The 21,679-nt window shown below is 33.0% G+C and overlaps 1 protein-coding gene across 3 annotated transcripts; it reads right to left on the bottom strand.

Moving 5' to 3' along the window:
* Positions 1–170: 170 nt before the first annotated feature.
* LOC126815084 (terminal nucleotidyltransferase 4B) lies at positions 171–21,615 on the bottom strand. Of its 3 annotated transcripts, none has more exons than XM_050540620.2 (11): positions 21,053–21,615; positions 11,703–11,826; positions 10,589–10,635; positions 9,839–9,959; positions 9,313–9,408; positions 8,740–8,880; positions 7,820–8,033; positions 7,428–7,545; positions 6,372–6,551; positions 5,461–5,626; positions 171–4,378 (listed from the first exon to the last, which is right to left on the bottom strand). In XM_050540620.2, exons 1-11 carry the CDS (start codon positions 21,382–21,384, stop codon positions 3,986–3,988), a joined length of 1,932 nt encoding a protein of 643 aa, XP_050396577.1. In that variant the 5' UTR covers positions 21,385–21,615; the 3' UTR covers positions 171–3,985. The 3 variants fall into 3 exon arrangements, with proteins under 3 accessions (XP_050396577.1, XP_050396579.1, XP_050396578.1); XM_050540622.2 differs by lacking the exon at positions 21,053–21,615 and adding an exon at positions 19,591–19,886; XM_050540621.2 differs by lacking the exon at positions 21,053–21,615 and adding an exon at positions 14,627–14,729.
* Between the last annotated feature and the right edge of the window lie 64 nt (positions 21,616–21,679).

Raw genomic sequence — 21,679 nt, 5'->3', positions numbered from 1 at the left:
CATTTCCAACCCCTCATATGCAATTTGTGGGCCATCCATCCTTGCTAATGTTCTCATTATTATTCCAGTTTTATTACATACTGTATACTACAAACAAGTATACTAATATGCAAGACAACTCTACATTTAGCAGATAAATCTCTCAATATTAAAAAGTAAAACAATGTAAATCATTTTTTGTTGTTTTTTTTTATTGGGTTTGAGTGTTTTATTTCTGATAAAATTATTTCAATACATTTCTTTATAAACTGGCTTGACTTTTACTACATTATTTATTGCACACTGACAATAATCTTTTATTCTATTGACATAAAGAGTCATTCGGATAACCCAAAAATAGGAAATAGATCATTACATACGTGTATCACCCATGTATAACATATTCAATAATATTCATGTGTTTTTATGAATATATGCACTAATATTGCACATAATTTTGTTTATGAAATATTTTAGCAATCAATATTGATTTGAAAGGAAATATTAATAAATAACACCTTTTTTGACGTTTTATGCCAGTAATCTGAATAATCAATTTTCATAACTTTTCCGTGAATGTAAAAAAAAACCCCCAAAAAACCAATATGTAAATTTATTGAAACTAGGCAATAGGGTACATACACCTATGTAAGAATCTATTTGTTCCTTAAACTAACAGGGAATTGATCAGGAAATGGATTCATTTCATTGATAGAAAGAATAAATAAAACTGGATAGAAGAATGAAAGACAGGAGAAATTAAATTAAGAGATATTTCTAAAAAATAAATGGCTGTATTTACATAGTCACTTCATTCCAATATTTTCACAATTTTTTTTTATTCATTTTTTTTGGAGTATATTTTTGGTATACTTTCCTCATGATATATATGTACATACAATGTAAGTTAAACCCATCATTATCTGAATCCAAATTAATCACATAATGCACAGCTAGAATCTGCTCTAATTTCCTCAATTTAAATTCATATTTTTATAACCATGTATGAAGTAAAAACTAACGCAAATTGCCCGAAAGTTTCCTCTGTCTCAATTCAATTGTTTTTTTGTATATATATACGAACGATGAGAAACTCCATTTCAATCCATATTTTTTTGTAAATGAATCACTAATTGTTCGAACTTTCCTCCGCCTTAATTCATGCATCTTTTGTATATATACAGAAAGATGAGAAAATCGCACATAAACTATTTAAATTTCAACCATTCAATTCATATCTTCTCCAACACGAATAATGAGAAAACCGAATGCAAATTACACAGGATTGTGATTCTTTCCGATTCAGTTAATGACATGTTACAATATGAAGGATTTTTTTTTCAATATTACAATGAATAATTACAGCACTATATACATCAACTTATTCAAACAGGACTCAACAACATGGAGAAAAAAAAATATACTAGAGGATAACATAGCTTTTTTTCCCCTTTTAAGTATGATATGAACTCATTTTAACTTATGAACAAACATAAATAATATTAATAAAAGATATTTGTTGGGTATAAAACTTAAATAACATTTTGAATTGAATATTATTTGAATAATGAGCAGAGAAACTAATGTATAGTAGTAGGTATGTATAAAATAGGGAATCACATGAGCAGAGAGATTAAAGAAATGAGTTAACACAACACAAAAAGAAATAATAGATTTTGAAGGAGAAAAGATTAAGATTAGACAAAAAGAAATTAGAATAATTCATTAATTACTTAAGAATACTATATTCATTATTAAAGTAATTTTATGTTTTATAAACAATTACATTTATGTACTAAATTCAATATTGTATTTAATAATATAAACTATGCAATAACACATATATGATTCAAATATCACTTTGTTCACAGAAAATAATATCTAAAATTTCCATGATTTTTTGACTTTTTTTCTTATTTTGTAGCATTAATAATTAATTCAAAAGGGAACACAGATTGATATTATCAAATAGCTTATTGACCTCATGCCATTAAACAAATTACTTCCAAGGTCAGTTAATAATACTGATCATCTTATTCATGGCTCTAACCGATGTCTTATTTCTTTAAAAAATTAAACAGCTCCTGCGAAAAGAAGCCAAGGCAAGTTTTAAAATGACACTCAAAGTAAAACAACACTCAATTCTTATTTCAATTTTTTTATCTGGACTAAAATCAATCGAGAATAAAATCACGGGTTGTTTCGTAGGACTGGTACTTCTTAATTCTTTATTTTTTATCAAACAATGGGGTGGGGGATTTTTTTTTCTGTAAATCAAATTATTGTAATCTAAAATATTAATTATGATTCATACTTGAAAATTAGATACCTGCATTGCTAGATTAGGTAAAGCAGAGGTGGAGTAGAATTTTAAATTTTTAAACACAAAAGATGAGGAACACAAGCTCTAAGCAAAGAGGGATTATTAGCACAGTACATGTAAATTAATTTGGCACTTGATCCTTATTATCATACATTGTATATTTTCTTTAATAAGAGATATATGAAAATAGAGATCATAATGAATATATGTAAGGTATTACATTAATTTCAATTGTTAATGGCACCTGCGGAGGAATTATCAAGAAATATGTATATAAGAATTTACATTTCTAAATGATAAGAACAACATCCTGATTTTTATGGCCTTAATTAAAATGTGAGAAATGATTTTGCATTAAACAAAATCTTGAAACTTTCTGACATGAACCGGATATATTATAATTAACTTATAATTAATACTATTTAGCACTTCGATTAGTCAATTTTTTCACGTACTATTTTATCAATTTAACTCAAATTATTAATTTAACTCAATCACTGATTGACCAAAATACATTTCATTAAGGAGTTGTATTTTTTATTATAACTTCATAGTAAGTACAAGTATATATAAATTCTACATTAGGATCTCACCATAAATATGGTTCTAAAAAATGTGGAAGTTTCAAGGATTATCGTACACATTAACATAATGTGGATCAATTCAATGATTCAATCCCAACATCAATTTTGATCCAGTGAGATCTCTTTTTTTTTTTTCAAAGCATGAACAAACACAAAATGGAAATACGTACAAAGGGTATTCCTAAAAGAAATAACACAAACTCAAAAATCGAAATAATCTTTTAGTTCAGCAAAAACAGGAAGTTGCGAATTACGACTTCCATGAAAAGACTTCATCACTGCGATTTAAAAACTTTAAAAATCTTCAGAATATCTTTCTACCTCTGAATGATGGTATTATTTTTTTTGACTGCACTTTTAAAAATATTTTTCTTAAAAAAAACCAGAGGTAAAGAGACAGCCGTATTTTTAAAGAAGTTACTGGAATGTTTAACATTTATTTTTGTAGCATCAAATAAGGCAACTTTGTGAACTAAAATTTTTGAATCCGCTGATATGCACACAATGATTTTCATACAAACTACTTCTAACTAGAACCTATACAGCATCCAGTCAAACAAACTTAATTTTTGGTTTTTAATTGCATTTGATATATATATTTGAGAATTTAAACTTCTAATTGCATTTAACATTTGGTGTATCAATTCCAACCATTGGGTAGCAATGATAATTAAAATACCAGTAAAATAAAACAAGACTAGCTCCAAGAAACTGACTGACTAATTGCGTTGTTTATTCCACAGCTAACCAAGCTTGGAACAAAGTTTTCAGCTAGTCTTCTAAAAAGAAAAAAAAAAAAATTAACTTAATTTAGTTTTTAACAATTAACAGTATACCAATTAGGCATAAACTTCAGTCTCTAAAACGCTAATCTCTTCAAATCGAGATTTCCAAATGGTATCCATCAAAAAGGCTAGGTCATATAAAGACGTGTAGCCCAAAACTTTTTTTTTAAATCCAGCATCCGTCTCTTCTTTTTTTCTTCAAAACTTCAAAATCTTTTTTTTTTTAACAATATGTCACAAAAACCACACATACATTACACATGCACCAAATAAATGTACACCAAGATATTATCCTTTCACACGACTAATCCTTATCACCTATGATTTGGGCCCTGAATATTCTCTTTCTTATTGACTGTGTTTTTCCGTCGTTTGCCACTCGTTCGGTTGAACACTTTTGTTGCATTTTGATGAGAGACGTAACTACGAAATTTATTTGAATTGCTGTGACCTCCACGGTTGTGATGATGTGAGTCTGTTCTTTCCGAGTGATAACTTGTTGGAGTGTTAACAGATGAACTACGGTTGTGAGCATGTCCCGACCGAATGGACGAAACACTACTTGCACTTGTGTCTCTGGATTTAGAAGCAAACCCTGTCACTGTATCTCTGCTGTTGCGCGGCAAGTCGCGTACAGGCACTGAACTGGCACGATTCTTGGGTGGTGATTTGCTGACTGTGGCCACTTCTGTATTTGTGTCACTATCCTGAAAATAATAATGGCAGTTTTCATTTTTTTTGTCATCATATTCAGTTTATATTTTTGTATACAATTAAGAAGTACATAGAAATGAAATGGAGTTTAAAATCCTACTGTTCTGCCTAGACTTGGCTAATTAAGATGGGAGAAGTACATTAACTTTTTCCAGTTTAACAGGACATAACCAAAGGTGGTATCAAGCACCAAAAACTCTCAATCCAAAGTTGTTTTTGTTGAGGATTTGGAATTAAAGATTTAAAGCGACAGTAATTTCATGCTAGTCACAATAACTTGAAGTTATTTTAAAGCCATTGAAATTACATTAATTGTTCAAATTCTGATATATATTTAATATTTGTTTTTACTTATTGCAATGTCTGTAGTTTGTCTTGTTCCCAGACTTGTCTTATCGATTTTTTTTTTGTGTCTGTAGTTTGTCTTATCCCCAGGTTTGTTTTATCAATTTATTTTTGTGTTTAGTGTAGTCCTCCTGTACTTACTATTACAGCTCAATTTAGTTCAATCCTCTCACATGCCATCCTTATTTCTTCATAAACTTGTTTACTCAAAACAAATCCTATTTCGGTTGCCAAATTTCTAAGAACATGACTTTTCAAATCGCAGTATTTGAGAAAATTTGTTGACACTTAGCTCTAGTATATTTTTTGTAACCCGTGTAAATGGTTAACTTGATTCAATTTGGAAATTAACATCAATATTGCTACTTTAAGGCCTAAACAACTCCCTGCAGCTGCAGAGATCTGATGGCTGTAGGCGATCTGTTCTGTTAATCTTATAAATAATGGTATAAGAGAATGGGGTTTATCGTCCACTCGACACAAACTAGGTCATTTCGGGACTAACACATGGTTCAAGTTTATTGCAATAATTTGCTTGTGCGTAGGGGTCTTTAGCAGTGGGAGGGAACCGGAGAAAACCCAGGAGGTTGGACAGGCAACCCTATTTGTTACGTACAACCAGGGAATCAAAACCATGCCAGTTGGCTCGATGACAGACCTTATGATACAGCGGGCACATGCTAACCATTCGACCACCCAACCCCCCTATAAATCATAAAGATAAACTTACTGTATCGGGACCAGAACTAGCATTATTAGAACTAGCTGATGATTTATAACCGGAACTATTACCACACGAATCAGAATTTTCACTATCTTGATCAGGTGTGGTTTCTGTACCAACATCACGCTGATTACGATTAGAATGAGAGGAGGGATCATGGTTATTATTAGATCTGAAAGAAGAGAGAGATATGTATATAAATGTTACTGTAGATTTAGCAAAAATCTAAGCTGGACATATTAAATATTCTTAATTCCTGCCAAGTACAATCCCACTGTCAGTTGGGTAATAAAGGGAAAAATGGGATTTAAGGTCCACTCGACACAAATTAGGTAATTTCTGAATTAACATATATATGGTTCAATCTTATTTCAGTAATTCACTTGTCCATAGGGGTCATTAGTAATGGGAAGAAACCGGAGGACCCGGAGAAAACCCACAAGGTTGGACAAGCGACCCTACTCCAATCACGTACAACTGAAGAATCAAAACCATGCCAGTTGACTCGATGCGGACATTATGATACAGCGACCACGTGCTAACCATTCGGCCATCCAACCCCCTACAGTTGGGTAATAAACTATAACACACACTTATGGAAATAATATATCTTTAGGATCAGTATTTGATATATCTCAATTCTAAAAGGTGCGGATGATGTCTTCTTAACAACTAGGCAAACCACTGATTTGACATTGCACTGACCACATGCATCTCTAGTACAGATTTTCTAAAATTGCAGGAAAACTGGATCATTTCTTGATAAAATGTCAGGAACCTGTTTAATTTTTTACAGACATAATCAAATAAAAGCTGAGAATATAGTGATTGCTGAATAGATTACTAATGAATTTAAAATTGATTCTATAGCAAGATGATCTAAAATCAGTAATAAACAACAAAGTAAATGTACTAACTCTAAATGTAAATCTTGTGATTTTTTCTCTGTGATGGGTAGTGTGACCATACTAGCATACGTTGGAACAATAGGATTATTATTTTTCTCTTCTTCCATGTTGGAAATTCTGTACTTCTTCCATATACCTTCACGATATGACACAACTTCATCTGTTACTCGAATAATACGACCCAAAACACTGAAACAATAGATCGTATATTAAACCATAAAATTTACACAGGTCAATTTGAACCCCCCACATACAGAAACAGGTGGATTATTAATTACCAGAAACCAGAACAAGGCAGCAAAAAGGGAATTAAGAACTGAGAATGGAAGTACCAAATTGGTTTGCAATGGATCATAATCTATTGCCGAATTCAGTGAATAATAATAATGATCATTTTCTATAGCAGTAGCACTGAACATGCATTCAGTCTGACTTCTCTGTGGCGCTTTACAATGTAAATATGATTATATAAAAACATAGATGTATATATATACAAATAAACCAAAGAATACAAAGCAATAGTCAAAATACAATATACATAATGGAAAGTGAAGGCATGACAACAGAAGCTTCTGAAATTCAGATTGGGTATGCACGTTGTGACTGGTCAATCCGATTAAAATATAGACCTATATTTCGTTTCGTTTTTTTATACTTTCGATGGCCTACACTACATGAAGATCTGACAAGTTATAGCGACCCTATGACGTCAGACATTTGATTAACCAATCAGCATTGATGTTACTAGTTGATTACCCTAAGTTCCGTGCAAAACACGCCCGAAGCTCGCCGTAACAGACCGTTTCATTGACTTTTCCCTGACACCATTCAGAACACAAGTTAAATAACAACTCTTCCAGATCCAAGTGTAGTAAAGACAAGTAAAACGAAATTTTGAACTATAAAAACGAAACGAAATAGGATCTGTGTTTTAACCAGATTGTGTGACTGGCTGCATGTGAGCTATGCACATCCATAAATTATTTATAAGTTAAACTCAGTTATGTATGTACCAGTAACAATGTGGAATTACAAGTTTATCAAAATAAAACTACCATTTCTTACCTTCCTTTCATAATACAGGAGTTCTGTGGAGCCACGGCAGCATTTAACACTAAATATGCATAATCAAAAGCATGTCGAACTTGCATGGCACCATATGAACTACGTCCAATGTCATTTTCTGAAAATAGATATAAAGAAGTCAGTTAAAACACTGGAATTTAATTGTTACTCTGTCCACATACTCTTTTTTCGTTTCACAGAATCTTTTAAATGACTTAATCTCATAGTATTGCCAAGCAAAAAAATAAAAAAAATAAGCCCACCAGCAGTAGTTTGAAAAGGTGCTATCGTGTTTCTACGGATTAAAGGCAATAATGAAGTACAAAATTGAAATGTGGTCATGTAAAAATCCCTCTTTCGATTCCCCACATTCAAAGGTCCAATCAACTTACTTGGCATCAACGGATCTTCTATACATAATAAAGATGGACGGTATCCACTCTCCATATTTTTTGCTATTTCTTCTTTAGGAAGATAGGCCCCACCTTCCTTTATTCGAATAGCAGTCTTCCAGTAATTAAAGTTTCTACCAAACAGCTCAAAGAACTCAATAAGTAGAACACCCAAATTAGCATCAGGAGATCTTGCATCAATTCTTGGATGGAGCTGAAAAACAAATAAAATAATATCATACACCCGTGAAATCCAGTCAAAAAAATTCAAACATTTTTGATACATGAAATGCAATGGGTTTGAACTGCCTGATCCGACAGGACTAACGAAGACGAGCATATGTCATACAGTGGGCTATGAGGATAATTTTCCTCGGGCAGTAGTGCTATGACCTACTCTTATATAGAATTCCAAATGCCAAGAGTTATCTACGTGCATGCCAATGTGTATACGGGACCTCGGTTTATCGCACCGTACAAACGTCTATACGCGTAGGGATCTTTAGCGGTGGGAGTAAACTGGAGGACCCAAAGAAAACCTACGGAGTTGGGCAGGCGATCCTACTCCTCGTCATGTACAAGTGGGAAATCAAAACCACATCACTTGACTCAATGACAGACCTTCAGATCCAACGTGCATTCGTTATCAAGTGGGTCAACCAACCACCTTACAAGTGGAGAACACAGTACAGTTTATATACAATAAAAGAGAGAGAGAAATGGGGTTTAACGTCCACTCGACACAAACTAGGTCATTTTGGGACTAACATATGATTTTAATTTTATGTCAATAATTCGCTTGTGCGTAGGGGTCTTTAGGAGTGGGAGGAAACTGGAGGACCCGGAGAAAACCCATGAGGTTAGACAGATGCCCCTACTCCTGTCACGTACAATACAATAAAAGAACATTTTCTACTAACCTGAAGGAAGTTGATACACATTAATATTAAACTGTACGAACTAATACCACCAGTAAATACTTCATTTAAATCTCGTTGTAACAAGAAATGTTTTAAAACTAGGACTAGGTATCGTAAGTTGGGGAATTTTTTCATATAGTCCTGTAAGTAGATACAATAAAACATGTTTTAATTTTAAATGGAAAAAGAAGGTGATTACAATCTAAATCCTCTGATATTTGAAATCCAGTTACTAATTCTAACATACTTCATGAATTTTTTTTTTTCACAAAACTAATGATTCTAAAAACTTGACTGGCCAATGTCTCATCGGGACACGATGATTACTGAAAGGGGCAACTTTATAGTTCGACGAGCCAATAATTTCGTCAACATACATGTACCTGAACTCTCAGGAAAACCACAGTGGTGATATTTTGGGAATGGGAGTGTGGCTTATCAATATAAGTGAGAAGATTTCTGCAAATGGGAGGGTAGGAAAACGAGTTACAAAAGTCAAAAATGTTTCAAACATCACTTATTTTTTTCAGGGAATCGGGGTAGTCAATGGTTGATATGTTAATTTCTACTTACTGTGATTAAAGCAGCACTTTGTACTCCACTCTTCATATTGAAACTAATGTCAACCTGAACATCAGTTTCTTTATCAGTCAGTTTCACTATAGGGACCTACAAAATAACATGCTTGAAATTAATTTCATTTCATTTTAAAATCAAGTAATAAGGCACTTAAATGAAAATGTTCATATTTGCTATTCCACCTAGAAGATACGAGTAGATTTCAGTTTCTAATTTCATTAAAATTTGTTTTTAATAAAGAAGCCCATATTTGAAAATATACTGTGATTATTATACAATTTAAAGCTACATGTATATGTTTGTTTAGGGCGATTAATATTTTATCTTAAAAATATATTTGTTACTCGAGTAAAAGGGAAACTCTCCAGAATAAAAGTGAAATATTGACCATAAAATATCAAATAGTTCAATTCTGGCCATTTGAAGTTTACATTTGTGTCGATTGATTTCACACTGCCATGATTTACATGCAATTACCATGAATCATCTGATTATGTCTTAAAAGGCAACGAGTACTTACGGAGGCTTTGTCAAGAACTTTGATGTCTTCTGGATAAGCTATTTCACGCTTTTGTAATTCATCACGTAAAGACCACAATGGAAGATTTTTCCATCTTCCAAATACAACAAGGTCAATATCACTAGAAATATAAAACATAATTCATTATATTTAAATAAAATCATTAACCATACCTTGCAGACATAGACATAGAGATTTAACGTCCACTCAACACAAACTACATGTAAGTCATTTTGAGACTAAAATATAGGTCAACTTTATTTCAATAATTCGCTGGCATGTAGGGTCATTAGCAGTGGGAAGAAACCAGAGGACCAGGAGAAAACCCTTGAGGTTGGTTAAGCAGATAACTTTTCCCCAAACTTTGTCTAAAAAGTTATTTTCAGTCCTAATGATCTACATGTAGATCTGTAGGCAATCCCGATAATAAACAACAATATCTAAAGACAGTCTGGTCTGTTTAAATGGTATTCATACAGATCAAGAATCAGACTTTTAATCAATTTAAATCTGCACTAAAGACTTTCCTGTTTCGATAGTTTTACCAGTAGAGCCATTACTAAAAGCATTTTGAGAATGTGTCAACAAGGAGAAGACCCTCATTATTATTATTTCATGAAGTAGTAGTACTACTTAGGGGTATTGATTTTCATATTGAAGTATAGTGTTATCGACATTTTTCTCCAAACATCGTGAATTGTTTTAAAACTAAGTTTTTTATTTATTAAAAGCAATGTTGAATAAATTTACCTGGTAGGAAGGTACAGGCCAGTTCTAAAACTTCCAAATATTTCCATCTGAAAAACAAAATGTAATGAAACAATTTAAATGAATTCAGGTCAAAATTCTTAAAGTAAAGATGGATGACAGATGCTGCTTTAAACAATCTGATTAAAATACAAATACATGAAGATCTGATCCGTTGTACAGGAAGGTCGTGCCATGGATTGTTCGTGTGGCTTTTGACCCTATGACATCAGACATTGATTAATCAATCTGCATAGACGTTTCTCGTGGTTTACCCTAAGTTCTGTGCATGGCACATCAAGAAGTTTCTGCAACAGATCTTTTCATTGGCTAATCCTTCACTTTAACTAAAACACTGGGAATATAACAACTCTTCCAGATCCAAGTGTAGTGAAGACAAGTAAAACGAAATTTTGAACTATAAAAAGGAAACGAAATAGGATCTGTGTTTTAATCAGATTGCTGCTTCCAAGAAATTGAAATGAAATGGGGTTTAACGTCCTACTGTTCTGCTCCGACAGGGCTACTGAAGACGGACTGCTTCAAATAAAAAGGAATTAATATTAAAAGGTAGCTAAGTAGGATAACCACAGTTTATATTCGACAACAATTAAACATGCATTATGCAAGAGCTAAATCTGCCTATTTCAGGTCTTTCTTTAGGCCTGAAATGTTTTCTAAAGTATTAATTAGACATTAATTAACTGATCCAGGCCTTAATAATCAACTCTCGATGGCATCAGATTTCTCCGATATTAAATAGATTAGAATGGTTCAGCGATACTTTGATTTAATCAAATATGGAGGACCGAGACTTAGCTTGCAATAGAGTAATTTGAATGAAATTTTCAAATTATTCATTTTACATCATCTACTTTCGAACTATTATAGCAAGAATGGCTAGTTCTTTATTTAAATCTTACATAATGTATCTTTAAGGGTTTATTATACACAGGCACAAAATTTCTGTTACAGTGAGCATAATGTTACATGTATCAAGCACAAATCACTATTGTCCAAAACCATCTGAGAAGGGGGAATGTTAATTGATCAATTATTGATTTGATAAGAGCCAGACATGTAATACCATGTCATCAAAGATGGATTAATCATTTACCTGGGCATCAGGCCACAAATCTGTCATAACTTTTTTGATTCTTGCAACCACCTCATTACGCATCCGATGTTCTTCCTCTCTTGGGGACATATAGCTGTAAAAATCTTTGATTTCTTCATGAAGACTGAAATATAGAATTAACATATATAATTAAAACCCATGTTTATATTCTACCGGAAGTTCATCTACATCTTGAATAAAATAGCCTGAACAGTTCCGGAGTTATTTTTTTGGCCAAGAAATAAGCCTCAACAACAAGTCTCTTCGAACTAAGTAATGCACATTAACAGTTTTAGGCATATAACAAAATATGTGTAATTTATCAATACACATGTACATGTACTTCCAGCTGTGACAGCTACATGTATTACTGAAATTAAATGAGTCAAATTTTCCGTTGCTGTGTCTTTAGGCTTCATAAATGCAGAAAATGTTGTTTGAAGTTTAATCATATGTAACTTAAAACTTATGATTGTAGTTGTTTAATAAGCTCTTCACTACATGTATTTGGACACTTATCATTTAATGTACAATCACATGCCATTTTAAAACTACTGATTGCCATTTGAGAGATTTTAAATAACTTGAAAACTACCATAATTTGGCAGTCGAGTACGGTACATGTATCTACAAGGTAAATCAGCCTGAAAATGGTTTAATTCCTTTCAGTATTTACAAAGAATTCAAAACTTCCCAACATTCAATATCATCAGTAGATGGCTAGAGCTACATGGAATTCTGAAGGCCAACTCAAGATTTCGTCACGGTCGCTGAGATGTAAATAAGGTTAGGGTATGTGATTGTTGGCGAGATTGTAGGTTAGGTTTAGGGCAAGCATTAGGGCTACGTCAAAGGTTAGGTTGTGATTAGCCTAGCCCTGTTCACATCTCGTGACCTTTGACCAAATTTGGAGATGGCCTTATGAAAGATCTAACCCTCAATAGACAATATAAACAAGCCAACACCATCTTACCATCATTGATATTTAGTTTTTTTTTTTTAAATTAAATATAAAATAGTGTGGATTAAGGTGTGATACATCTAAATTAGATAATATACATGTAAAGATAAGATCAATGGTGAGTATAAATCTGTTTATGTCACTCAACAGCTGATTAATAAATAATCCTAATTACAAATCGGATCAGTGATTTATGATGTAGGATTAATTTTTCACATGTACATGTAATTGATTAATTATAAATGTGTAACAAATGGAATAGATATTGACAAAACAAAATCTAAAATTATTCATCGATATCATTTGATGGACGTCTTTTTAATCCAATTATATGCAAGCGCAGACATTATCTTCCGTTTGTATTTTGATTTCGTTTTTTTTTTAACTACACGTAATATAATCAACACAAGTTCAATTTTAGCATGGATCAAGTTGTGAAAATTTGATATTGTCCGAAAAATGCAAATGATTATCAGTAACTTCATAGTTCACTAGAGGTCATGCCTTTTAAAATAAGCCTGCAGATTTTATTTTATAATATAATAAATATTTATTGACCCGTTTTCTTTGATGGAAAATATTGCCAACGCGAAAATGTAAAACTTGAATTAAATGACCTATGTGTTCAAACCAAATGACCGTTGTCTCTCTACGTATACCATCAGATCTAATTAAATCAGATAATTTAACCTTAGTACATGGTATCCATTATACCATAAATATGGTCAATAAGTATAATATAAATGTCAGACGCCTAAGGCATGGCCCAAGGGTAGATAATGTAATTCATGTACAAATCATAGTCAATAATACACCATCCATCAATTTTAAATCAACTGACATCGAATTTGTGCTGATGGTCAGATAGTTTGTTAGTTTAAGAGAGAGAGAGAGAAATGGGGTTTAACGTCCACTCGACACAAACTATGTCATTTCGGGACTAACATATGGTTCAATTTTATTTCCATAATTCACTTGCGCGTAGGGGTCTTTACTCTTTAGCAGTGGGAGGAAACCGGAGGACCCGGAGAAAACCCACGAGGTTGGACAACCGGGGAATCAAAACCACGCCAGTTGACACAATGACAGCCATCCAACTCCCCTTGTTAGTTTTAGATCTAGTCATATAATCCATTGCCAGCTAGGTGTAGATGTACCACATGTAGTTTTAAAAAATCAGATAGACTATAAATATAACACATCAACTATACTTCAGTTCATTCAGTTTATTAATATTTTATCAATGTGTGTCTCAAAGTTTTTGCTAGTGGTAACATAAGGTAGCCAATGCACAAACCAATGAATCGGCTGAATAAAATGTCCAACATCCCACGCTGTAAGGGTTACTGACTTATAGTATTAGAAGGTTAGACAGATATATCTAGTGAATTGTTGGTCTAGTACATATTTTATGTCTACTGTATAACACCTACATATTATGCAGTTTGTAGTACATAGCTTGGTGATCTATTTATAAATAGTTGTAACACCACATGTAAGATATATGATGATGGTATGTAGCTAGTGGTGTGTGGGTTAAAAACTAAAGTATTATTATAATAATCTTGTAGGCTGGATTTGTTAGCAATGAGTAACTCTACATGTATGTCAAATAAAATTGGGTTGAACTTCTTTCTGCACCAACTGGGCAAAAGAAGACGCACCTACGCCATGATGTGTGCTACATGTACTTGATGAGGAAAGAATATTGCCAAGACAGCAGCGATATTACCTATTCCATTTTCTGTCCAGCAATCTTTTATGTACTGAGAATGGTACACAAGGACCTTGGTCTTTATACATCCTAGTGACTAGACAAATTTCCATGTTAGACCCTCCGTCGTACACAATTGACAAGTGGAACCTTGACCGAAAAATCAAAAGGAGAATTCTCTGCCTAAACCCGTATTAACCTTGCGACCAGACAGAAACATACTGTACTGTACTTCCAAGTTAAACTTACAGCTGTATGTTGCACAAGAACATATCTCCAAATTATCTCTCAGCATCAACTGGTTAATTCAAGTGGTGTGTTTTCCCTCTCGAAGTTTGTAATTATTAGTAATCAAATGTTATTTGTCCAATCAAAAAAATGATTAATTTTTAATATTGATTAAGTTCTAGAAAATTCTGGCCACTAAAGCCGCAGAAATAAATTCATTTCCTCCTAAAGTCATGTCTTAGTAATTATCAGTCAAAAAAATTGTCCAATCATAAATGATTTTTTTTTATATTCCATCAAGTTCTAGAAAATTCTGGCCACTAAGGCCACATAATGGGCAACTAGGTCAATGATTATTGAAAATGATATATTATTTAGTGACCTTACATGGTAGTAACTTTCATCCAGAACAAGAGTTAAATAACACTCCCTGGCCACTGAATGTGTATAATCAATACAGGCAACTGGAGTAAACAAGATACATTTATTTACTTTAGTTAACAATCATAATTTGGAAAATAACCATAAAAATGTCTGTATTAATCAAATAGTTTACAAAAAAACAAAAAATCATCTGACTTAGATAAATTTTACTAGTGTTGTAAGTAAAAACATTTCCACATTCCTGGGTTGTGTTCATGGAAAAGGTCAAGGTCACTACTCGACATCCACACCGACATCAAAAGGAAAAAAACAAAAATAACATTAAGATAATTTATAAATAAGGAGGTTAGTGTATAGCTAACTGATAAAAGTTTATATAGTAATATAACATGATCTGAGGTAAAATAGATCTGAGAATGATATATCATATGAATGAGTCTGATGTTAAAAAATTTATACTAAAAATCAATAAGCAATTAAATTAAACCCTTTTTGATTCAAGTTCGACAATACCATATAATGGAAAACACTGGAAAACTGGAAAACTATCGGAAAACACCATATTATACTGAATATCAGAAAACACCATAAAACACTAAATACCGGAAAACACGCTAAATATGTAACCCGTAGTCTGGTCCTCTGTGTGCAGGGGTTAGGGTTAGGTTTTTCCGGTATTCAGTATAACATGGTGTCTTCCAGTGTTTTTCCGGTTGTTTTCCAGTATATAGTATACATGTACCTCTTCAAGTCCATATTTAAAAAAGCGTTATAGTCTAAGTTCTCCTCATTCATAGGGCATGTACGTACACGATATAATCAAAGTTTCATATTCCCGGAATTAAGCAGAAATCAATTACTGTAATACTAGTTTTGGTTTCATTTCTTTGAAAGAGATTAAATTGTATTTTGAAAGATTATGAGGAAGTCTGGTTGTTTATTAATGCACAATACATGTAGGTCAACAGTGTGATACAAAATTGCTTACATACATGAACATGTATCTTCACACTGGTTTATATGGAATTCAAATTTTATAGACAGATTTCTTTTCACTCCACAAAACAAATCAACATACGTGTATGAAATAAATGAAACTGACAATTTTATTTTTGACCCCAATCTTAGCGGTAAATTCAATTAAAACCCTTAAAGGTTACAAAAGTACATCTATTCTATATATCTTAATACAGGATTAATCAAGGGACACAGATGGTTACATGTAGACAGATAAAATGTATCTGTGAATTATCCATCTACATGTTGACATGTACATAAAATAAATATTTGATGGCCAGATTCTGAAACTGATTGAGAAATTTATACTAACAATATAAATGTACATGTATTATCAAAGTTATGGCCAAAGTCACACTGCTCTACACCCAAGTGAGCCAAAGTAGATGTCACTATTTATACCGGTACTACATATATGATGTACATGTTCAAATTTCCGTTTTCTATTTCATAACATTTTTATAATCAAAATAAGTGTCTGAACCTTAAATATTTGAGGAATTTTTAATCTCTTGTGAAAACACATAAAGCCAAAAATGGTTCAATTCCTTTTATTAAGCTTATTCACAAAGATTACATGTAAGTGGATGAGAACGGTTCGGCCATTTAATGATTTAATTTAATAATGGTGAAGCAAGGCTAAGCCTCGCACAACCAGTGTCCAGTATGGTGGTTACAACCAGACGGTTCAGTTCACACATCTTGTCAAGGCTAATATCTTTACTCAGATTCTCAGAAAAAAGTAAATTGTATGAAATTTTCAATATATTCATTTTGCATTTTTTATTTATGAACTAATGTAGTTCATAAATAAAAAATGCAAAATGAATATATTGAAAATTTCATACAATTTACTTTTTTCTGAGAATCTGAGTAAAGATATTATAGCAATACCAACCAGCTCTTAATCTAAATCTTACATAATGTATCTTTAATATATTGTCTGAACAAATTGCAAATAAACCGTGACCTTACTTTGAGACTGATCTGCTAATGTACATGTATCGGTCAATGACAAGTTACTTTAATCAATCACCGGTCCGTAATCTACACACTACACAATATTGACCAGTTAGGTGTGTACTGTTTAAGTCTAAGTACAGTAAGAAGAGCATTATACATGTACATGTGTGGATATGTATGAATAGCCTATCTCATAACCCGTCGTACATGCTACCAACGGCAGCCTACGGGGAAAATTTTTAGTAAACCCATGTGGCTGTCAAGACTTTTGGTCCTGCACATACCACTGGTACTGTACATGTACATACAAAATTTTCACCCGGTTTCTTGAGGCTGGTCTGGGACCTGTGCGTGTCAACTAAATGTGTAATACAGAATAATGATGTTTATGTCATTTAGATGTCAAAATATGATAGAAGACACAGAGACCATCAATTATATTGGCAACAAGTGATACACATTTATAAGCTTACATGCACTGTATTTAGTGTAGACTTCAACTTAAAGATTATCCCACCATACTATGATGAAGTATCAGTTACATAATATCCAATAGACTGTCCAGTCTCTGTCAAAGTTATTATAAAACAAACTCTCGATCAAAAGAACGTGACGGTAGCGTTCGTTTTATAGCCAATATTGTAAAAATTACTTTTTGAATTGAGATATACATTGTACATGTAAGGTATCATAAGACAGTTTGAATATATGATTAATTTCAGTGGCATTGTTTGTTGTCCATAAACATTAAAAATAGCTTCTAAAATCAATTTTGACAAATAATAATTAGGGAAAACCCCAGCGACTGACATTTCAATTTGTGTGTGTGTGGCCTACATTTGTATAATGTCTGAGTGAAGACATCCAAGTCTACTGTAATACATGTAAGCTTATAATACATGTACATCATATTTGTAGGTCAATGCTTTCCCCATGGTAAAAAAGCTTATTTGATAGAGTACAATTTATAGTAATAAGCTTAGCTTATTATAATAATATGAACACTTAATACTTAATAGGACACAAGACTTGTATACCTTTGTTTAGCATGTACATGTCTTATCAAACTCTGATTTAATTATTAAATCTGATGTGTTGATCTAGTTATTTTTAAGATGGATCAGCTTATTATATTATCTACATTAACTTTTCTTTTATATCAGCAGATACATGTATGTAGAGCCAAACTTTTTAAAGGCTTGATGTATATTGTCAAGTTTAATCTCTAATAGGAATATCAGTCCAAAAATGGTTTAAATCATCGATCTATGTTGCTCGAGCGTAACAAGATGCCGTTGTCTGTTACATGTATTGGTCGCAGAGAAATCTGATGGGGAAATCCGTTTGAAGCCAGTAGATTTACTGGTGTTGATATTTTGAATAGCAGTATTTTTTTTAAGCAATATTTTTATTCAGATTTGTATCTGAATAGGGATTGGGGAAACAGGCATAGCCTATATTAAACCCCTTTCCCTGTCAGATATAGATACTTGTCATTACATGTATTTACATTTTAGAAATAAATAATCAATGTACAAGTGAAAATATGATTTACAGTGAGTGTGTTATAGTTGTCTCTGGAATGGATTTACATTTTAGAAATAAGCAAGCAATGTACAAAAGAAACTATAATTACAATGAGCGCATTATAGTTGTCCCTTGAACTGTCTGGTGATTTCAAAAAATAAGTGAGCAGTTCTAAAAATATTGAGGGAGTTTTCCATGTCGTCAATTTCGTGCAATAAGACAGTAGTGTTTCGATGGATAGTAGGTAAATTATTTATTGTATTCTTTTGTGCATCTGAATAATATAAGGAGCAATTCAATAAAAAATGTTCATTATCTTCAAAGTGATGACCACATTTACAGCATGGACTGTCGGAAATGTGACGTAAAATTTTATGTCCGTTTAGGTTGACTGCAAGAGAGACGCAGTTTAGAATGAATGATATGGCTTGTTCAGGATTCAAACGAAAAAGTTTTTGGTGGTTTTGAATCTTGAGCCATAAGTTTCGAATTGAAAATATTTAAAGAGATATCAAACTTTTAAACAACTGACAGATTCACTGGGTTTTTTTTGATAATGTTTTTAATATGTTTGTTCCATTTGCAATATTGTTGAAAAGTCTAGCTTGAATGTTTGTGATGTGGGACCTCCTCGATAGGAACACTATTTACAGTACGGGTAGGTAAAATAGGATTTTGTTTGGTTGTCGGTGCTAATGTTTGGTCTTTAGTGGGTTGAAGGATACCAGCCATGATTTAGCCCATGAGTTAATTTTATCCAGGTCATTGTTCAGAATATTTGCGCATTGGGTAGGATCATCAGTTTTCAGATATGCTAAATATTAAGCATGTATTAAGTCTGACATGAGAAGTTTTAGGGGAAATGCAAATGACAGGACACATCAGGCCTTATCAGTCGATATCATGCATGAAACAACTGACAGGGACACTGAGGCTAATTTCAACATGTAACAGAACATAATAATAAAATAAAATCTATAAGAAGATCACGGACTTGGTACACTCTACATAACTATAAATGAATGCCTAATCCAAATACATATTGTGTACATGTATACATCAGCCTAATTAATGATTTTTTTTTGATTTTTTACCTCAATCAAACCATTACACTGAACTAAACTGGTTAGCCCTTGGAACACAGGCGATCAGACATGTGTTGCCAACAATACCACTGGTCTCAACCTTCACTTGTTATTCCAGACAAATGTTCGCATGACTTGCACCACAATAGTTACAATGCTAACAGCTGGTTATCCGGACATCACCTTTACTTGTTTACTTCCAGGCTAGTGCTGGGTATTGCCACTGCAGTCATGATACGATACATACATGTATTGCGATTCAGGTGCTACGATCTGATTCATATCACGACTCACAACCAGGTCAATATTTACATGCTATGTACCTAGTAAACAACGGGATAAATGAATAATCAATATTTTTAGTCTTACCGATGTCGTAGAAATAAAATGTTTTATATCACGATATTATTGACGTGGATCAAAATAATGACCAAAACAATTTAAGACTGTTTGTGTACCTGTGGATAATGTGTGACATGGATTATTAAGAGTAACAGGTTACTTAATCAAGCAAAAAACAACATTAAAAAGAATTGTAGATTCAGCACTTTGCGATTCAATACGAGAATCGCGAGTTGATATACATGTATAGTGCCAGCACTAATCCATGTAGGCTACAGTCCCGGAAATGATGATTCCAGTTGTACCTGATAAAATGCCGAACACTAATAATACTAGTACCGGTACCCAACATTCTGAATTTAGTGTCGGACATGTGAAGAAAATCTATTAAATGACAAATCACTGCCAGACAATGATTGGCATCAAGATTGATTGTGTCTGACAAAGTCTGAATTTGTGACTGGCAATGACTGTTGTGACAGGTGCCTTAATTTAAGACTTGCAACAACATGTATGTGTATTGTTTAATTGACTAAGTATCAGCTTAGCTAAAAAGCCATTATTTTTTTTTTTAACTAATTTTAAAAAATTGTTTTAAAATATATTTCCAGGTGGATATATTATAAATAATTATTCCACAGACCACAATATGGACTTTGAATAATTTAATGGAACATTACACGTTGACTGGAACTTGACATTCAACCGGAAGTGAAAGGAAGAGTTACCTCCATTTGCAATTCAAGCTTCTCATCGTTGGCTTCATTCATTTTCAAAATAAAATTTTCAACGCTCTAATTCCCATCCCTCTCGCCTTTGTATATTTTGTAAAATATTTGTTGTAACTTAACAGATTACTATTTTTTGTAAAACAATGTATTATTTTCATGCTAGGTTTTAAGTACGGGGCGTTATTCCATCGGCGTGTCTCGCTTTCAACTCGCCGCATTGTGACCCTCGGCTTGTTTGGCCGGACATTTGACTAAAAATGGAAGTGTGGTGCAATCGTAACCGATTTTTTCAGGGTTATATTTCATTTCCAATGAATAAATATCATAAAAAAGGTAATAAAACAGATAGAACAGAACAAGAACATATTAATAAAATGTTTCAAAAACACATATCTTACCCAAGAATATCTGATCTGTAAATTTTCCCTTTAACTCGCCAAGGCATGAGACCGCCATGTTCCCGAAGCAAATGTTTTTCAGAAGAATGGTTCAAACCATAAGTACTGGCACGATTGTCTCTTTTTCGCTTATGCGGCGTGTAGATATTATATCCATTGTTCCTGTTGTAGCCGATCTGTTTATTTTCCGTTAACGGAATAAAATCCTTGTTATTATGGTCCGAGTTTAGATACATTTTCTCCACGCCTTTTTGGGCTTCCCAGATTCTTGTCCAGAAGTCATGTGCGGGTCCCAGCTGTTCAGGAGTGAACCAGGCAATTTTTGGATCCATCCAAAACGGCTAGGAACACCTTATGATGACAGTAATCAACTGTCCCCCTAGTCCCAAACGGATCGTTCACTGACCTTCGGGTGGAGGGGATAAAACACAGCTTTTTTTTTCAAATCACAGAAAACGAAGGTACTGCTGCGCATGCGTCATGCGAGCGGTTTTGACATTTATTGCCCGGCACTATGTATACTTAACTCATAATCGAGCACATGCTCTTCACGCACTGGTTAGAGTAAGCTATGTCGGTGAGCTCTTTCAACCGGTGACAGGTACTCTCTCAATGATCTACTTGGCT

The sequence above is a fragment of the Patella vulgata genome, chromosome 3 (assembly GCF_932274485.2).
Source record: "Patella vulgata chromosome 3, xgPatVulg1.2, whole genome shotgun sequence".
Taxonomy (NCBI): Eukaryota; Metazoa; Mollusca; class Gastropoda; family Patellidae; genus Patella; species Patella vulgata.
The sequence above is the reverse complement of the archived record's forward strand: the minus strand, read 5'-3'. Positions and strand labels throughout refer to the sequence as shown.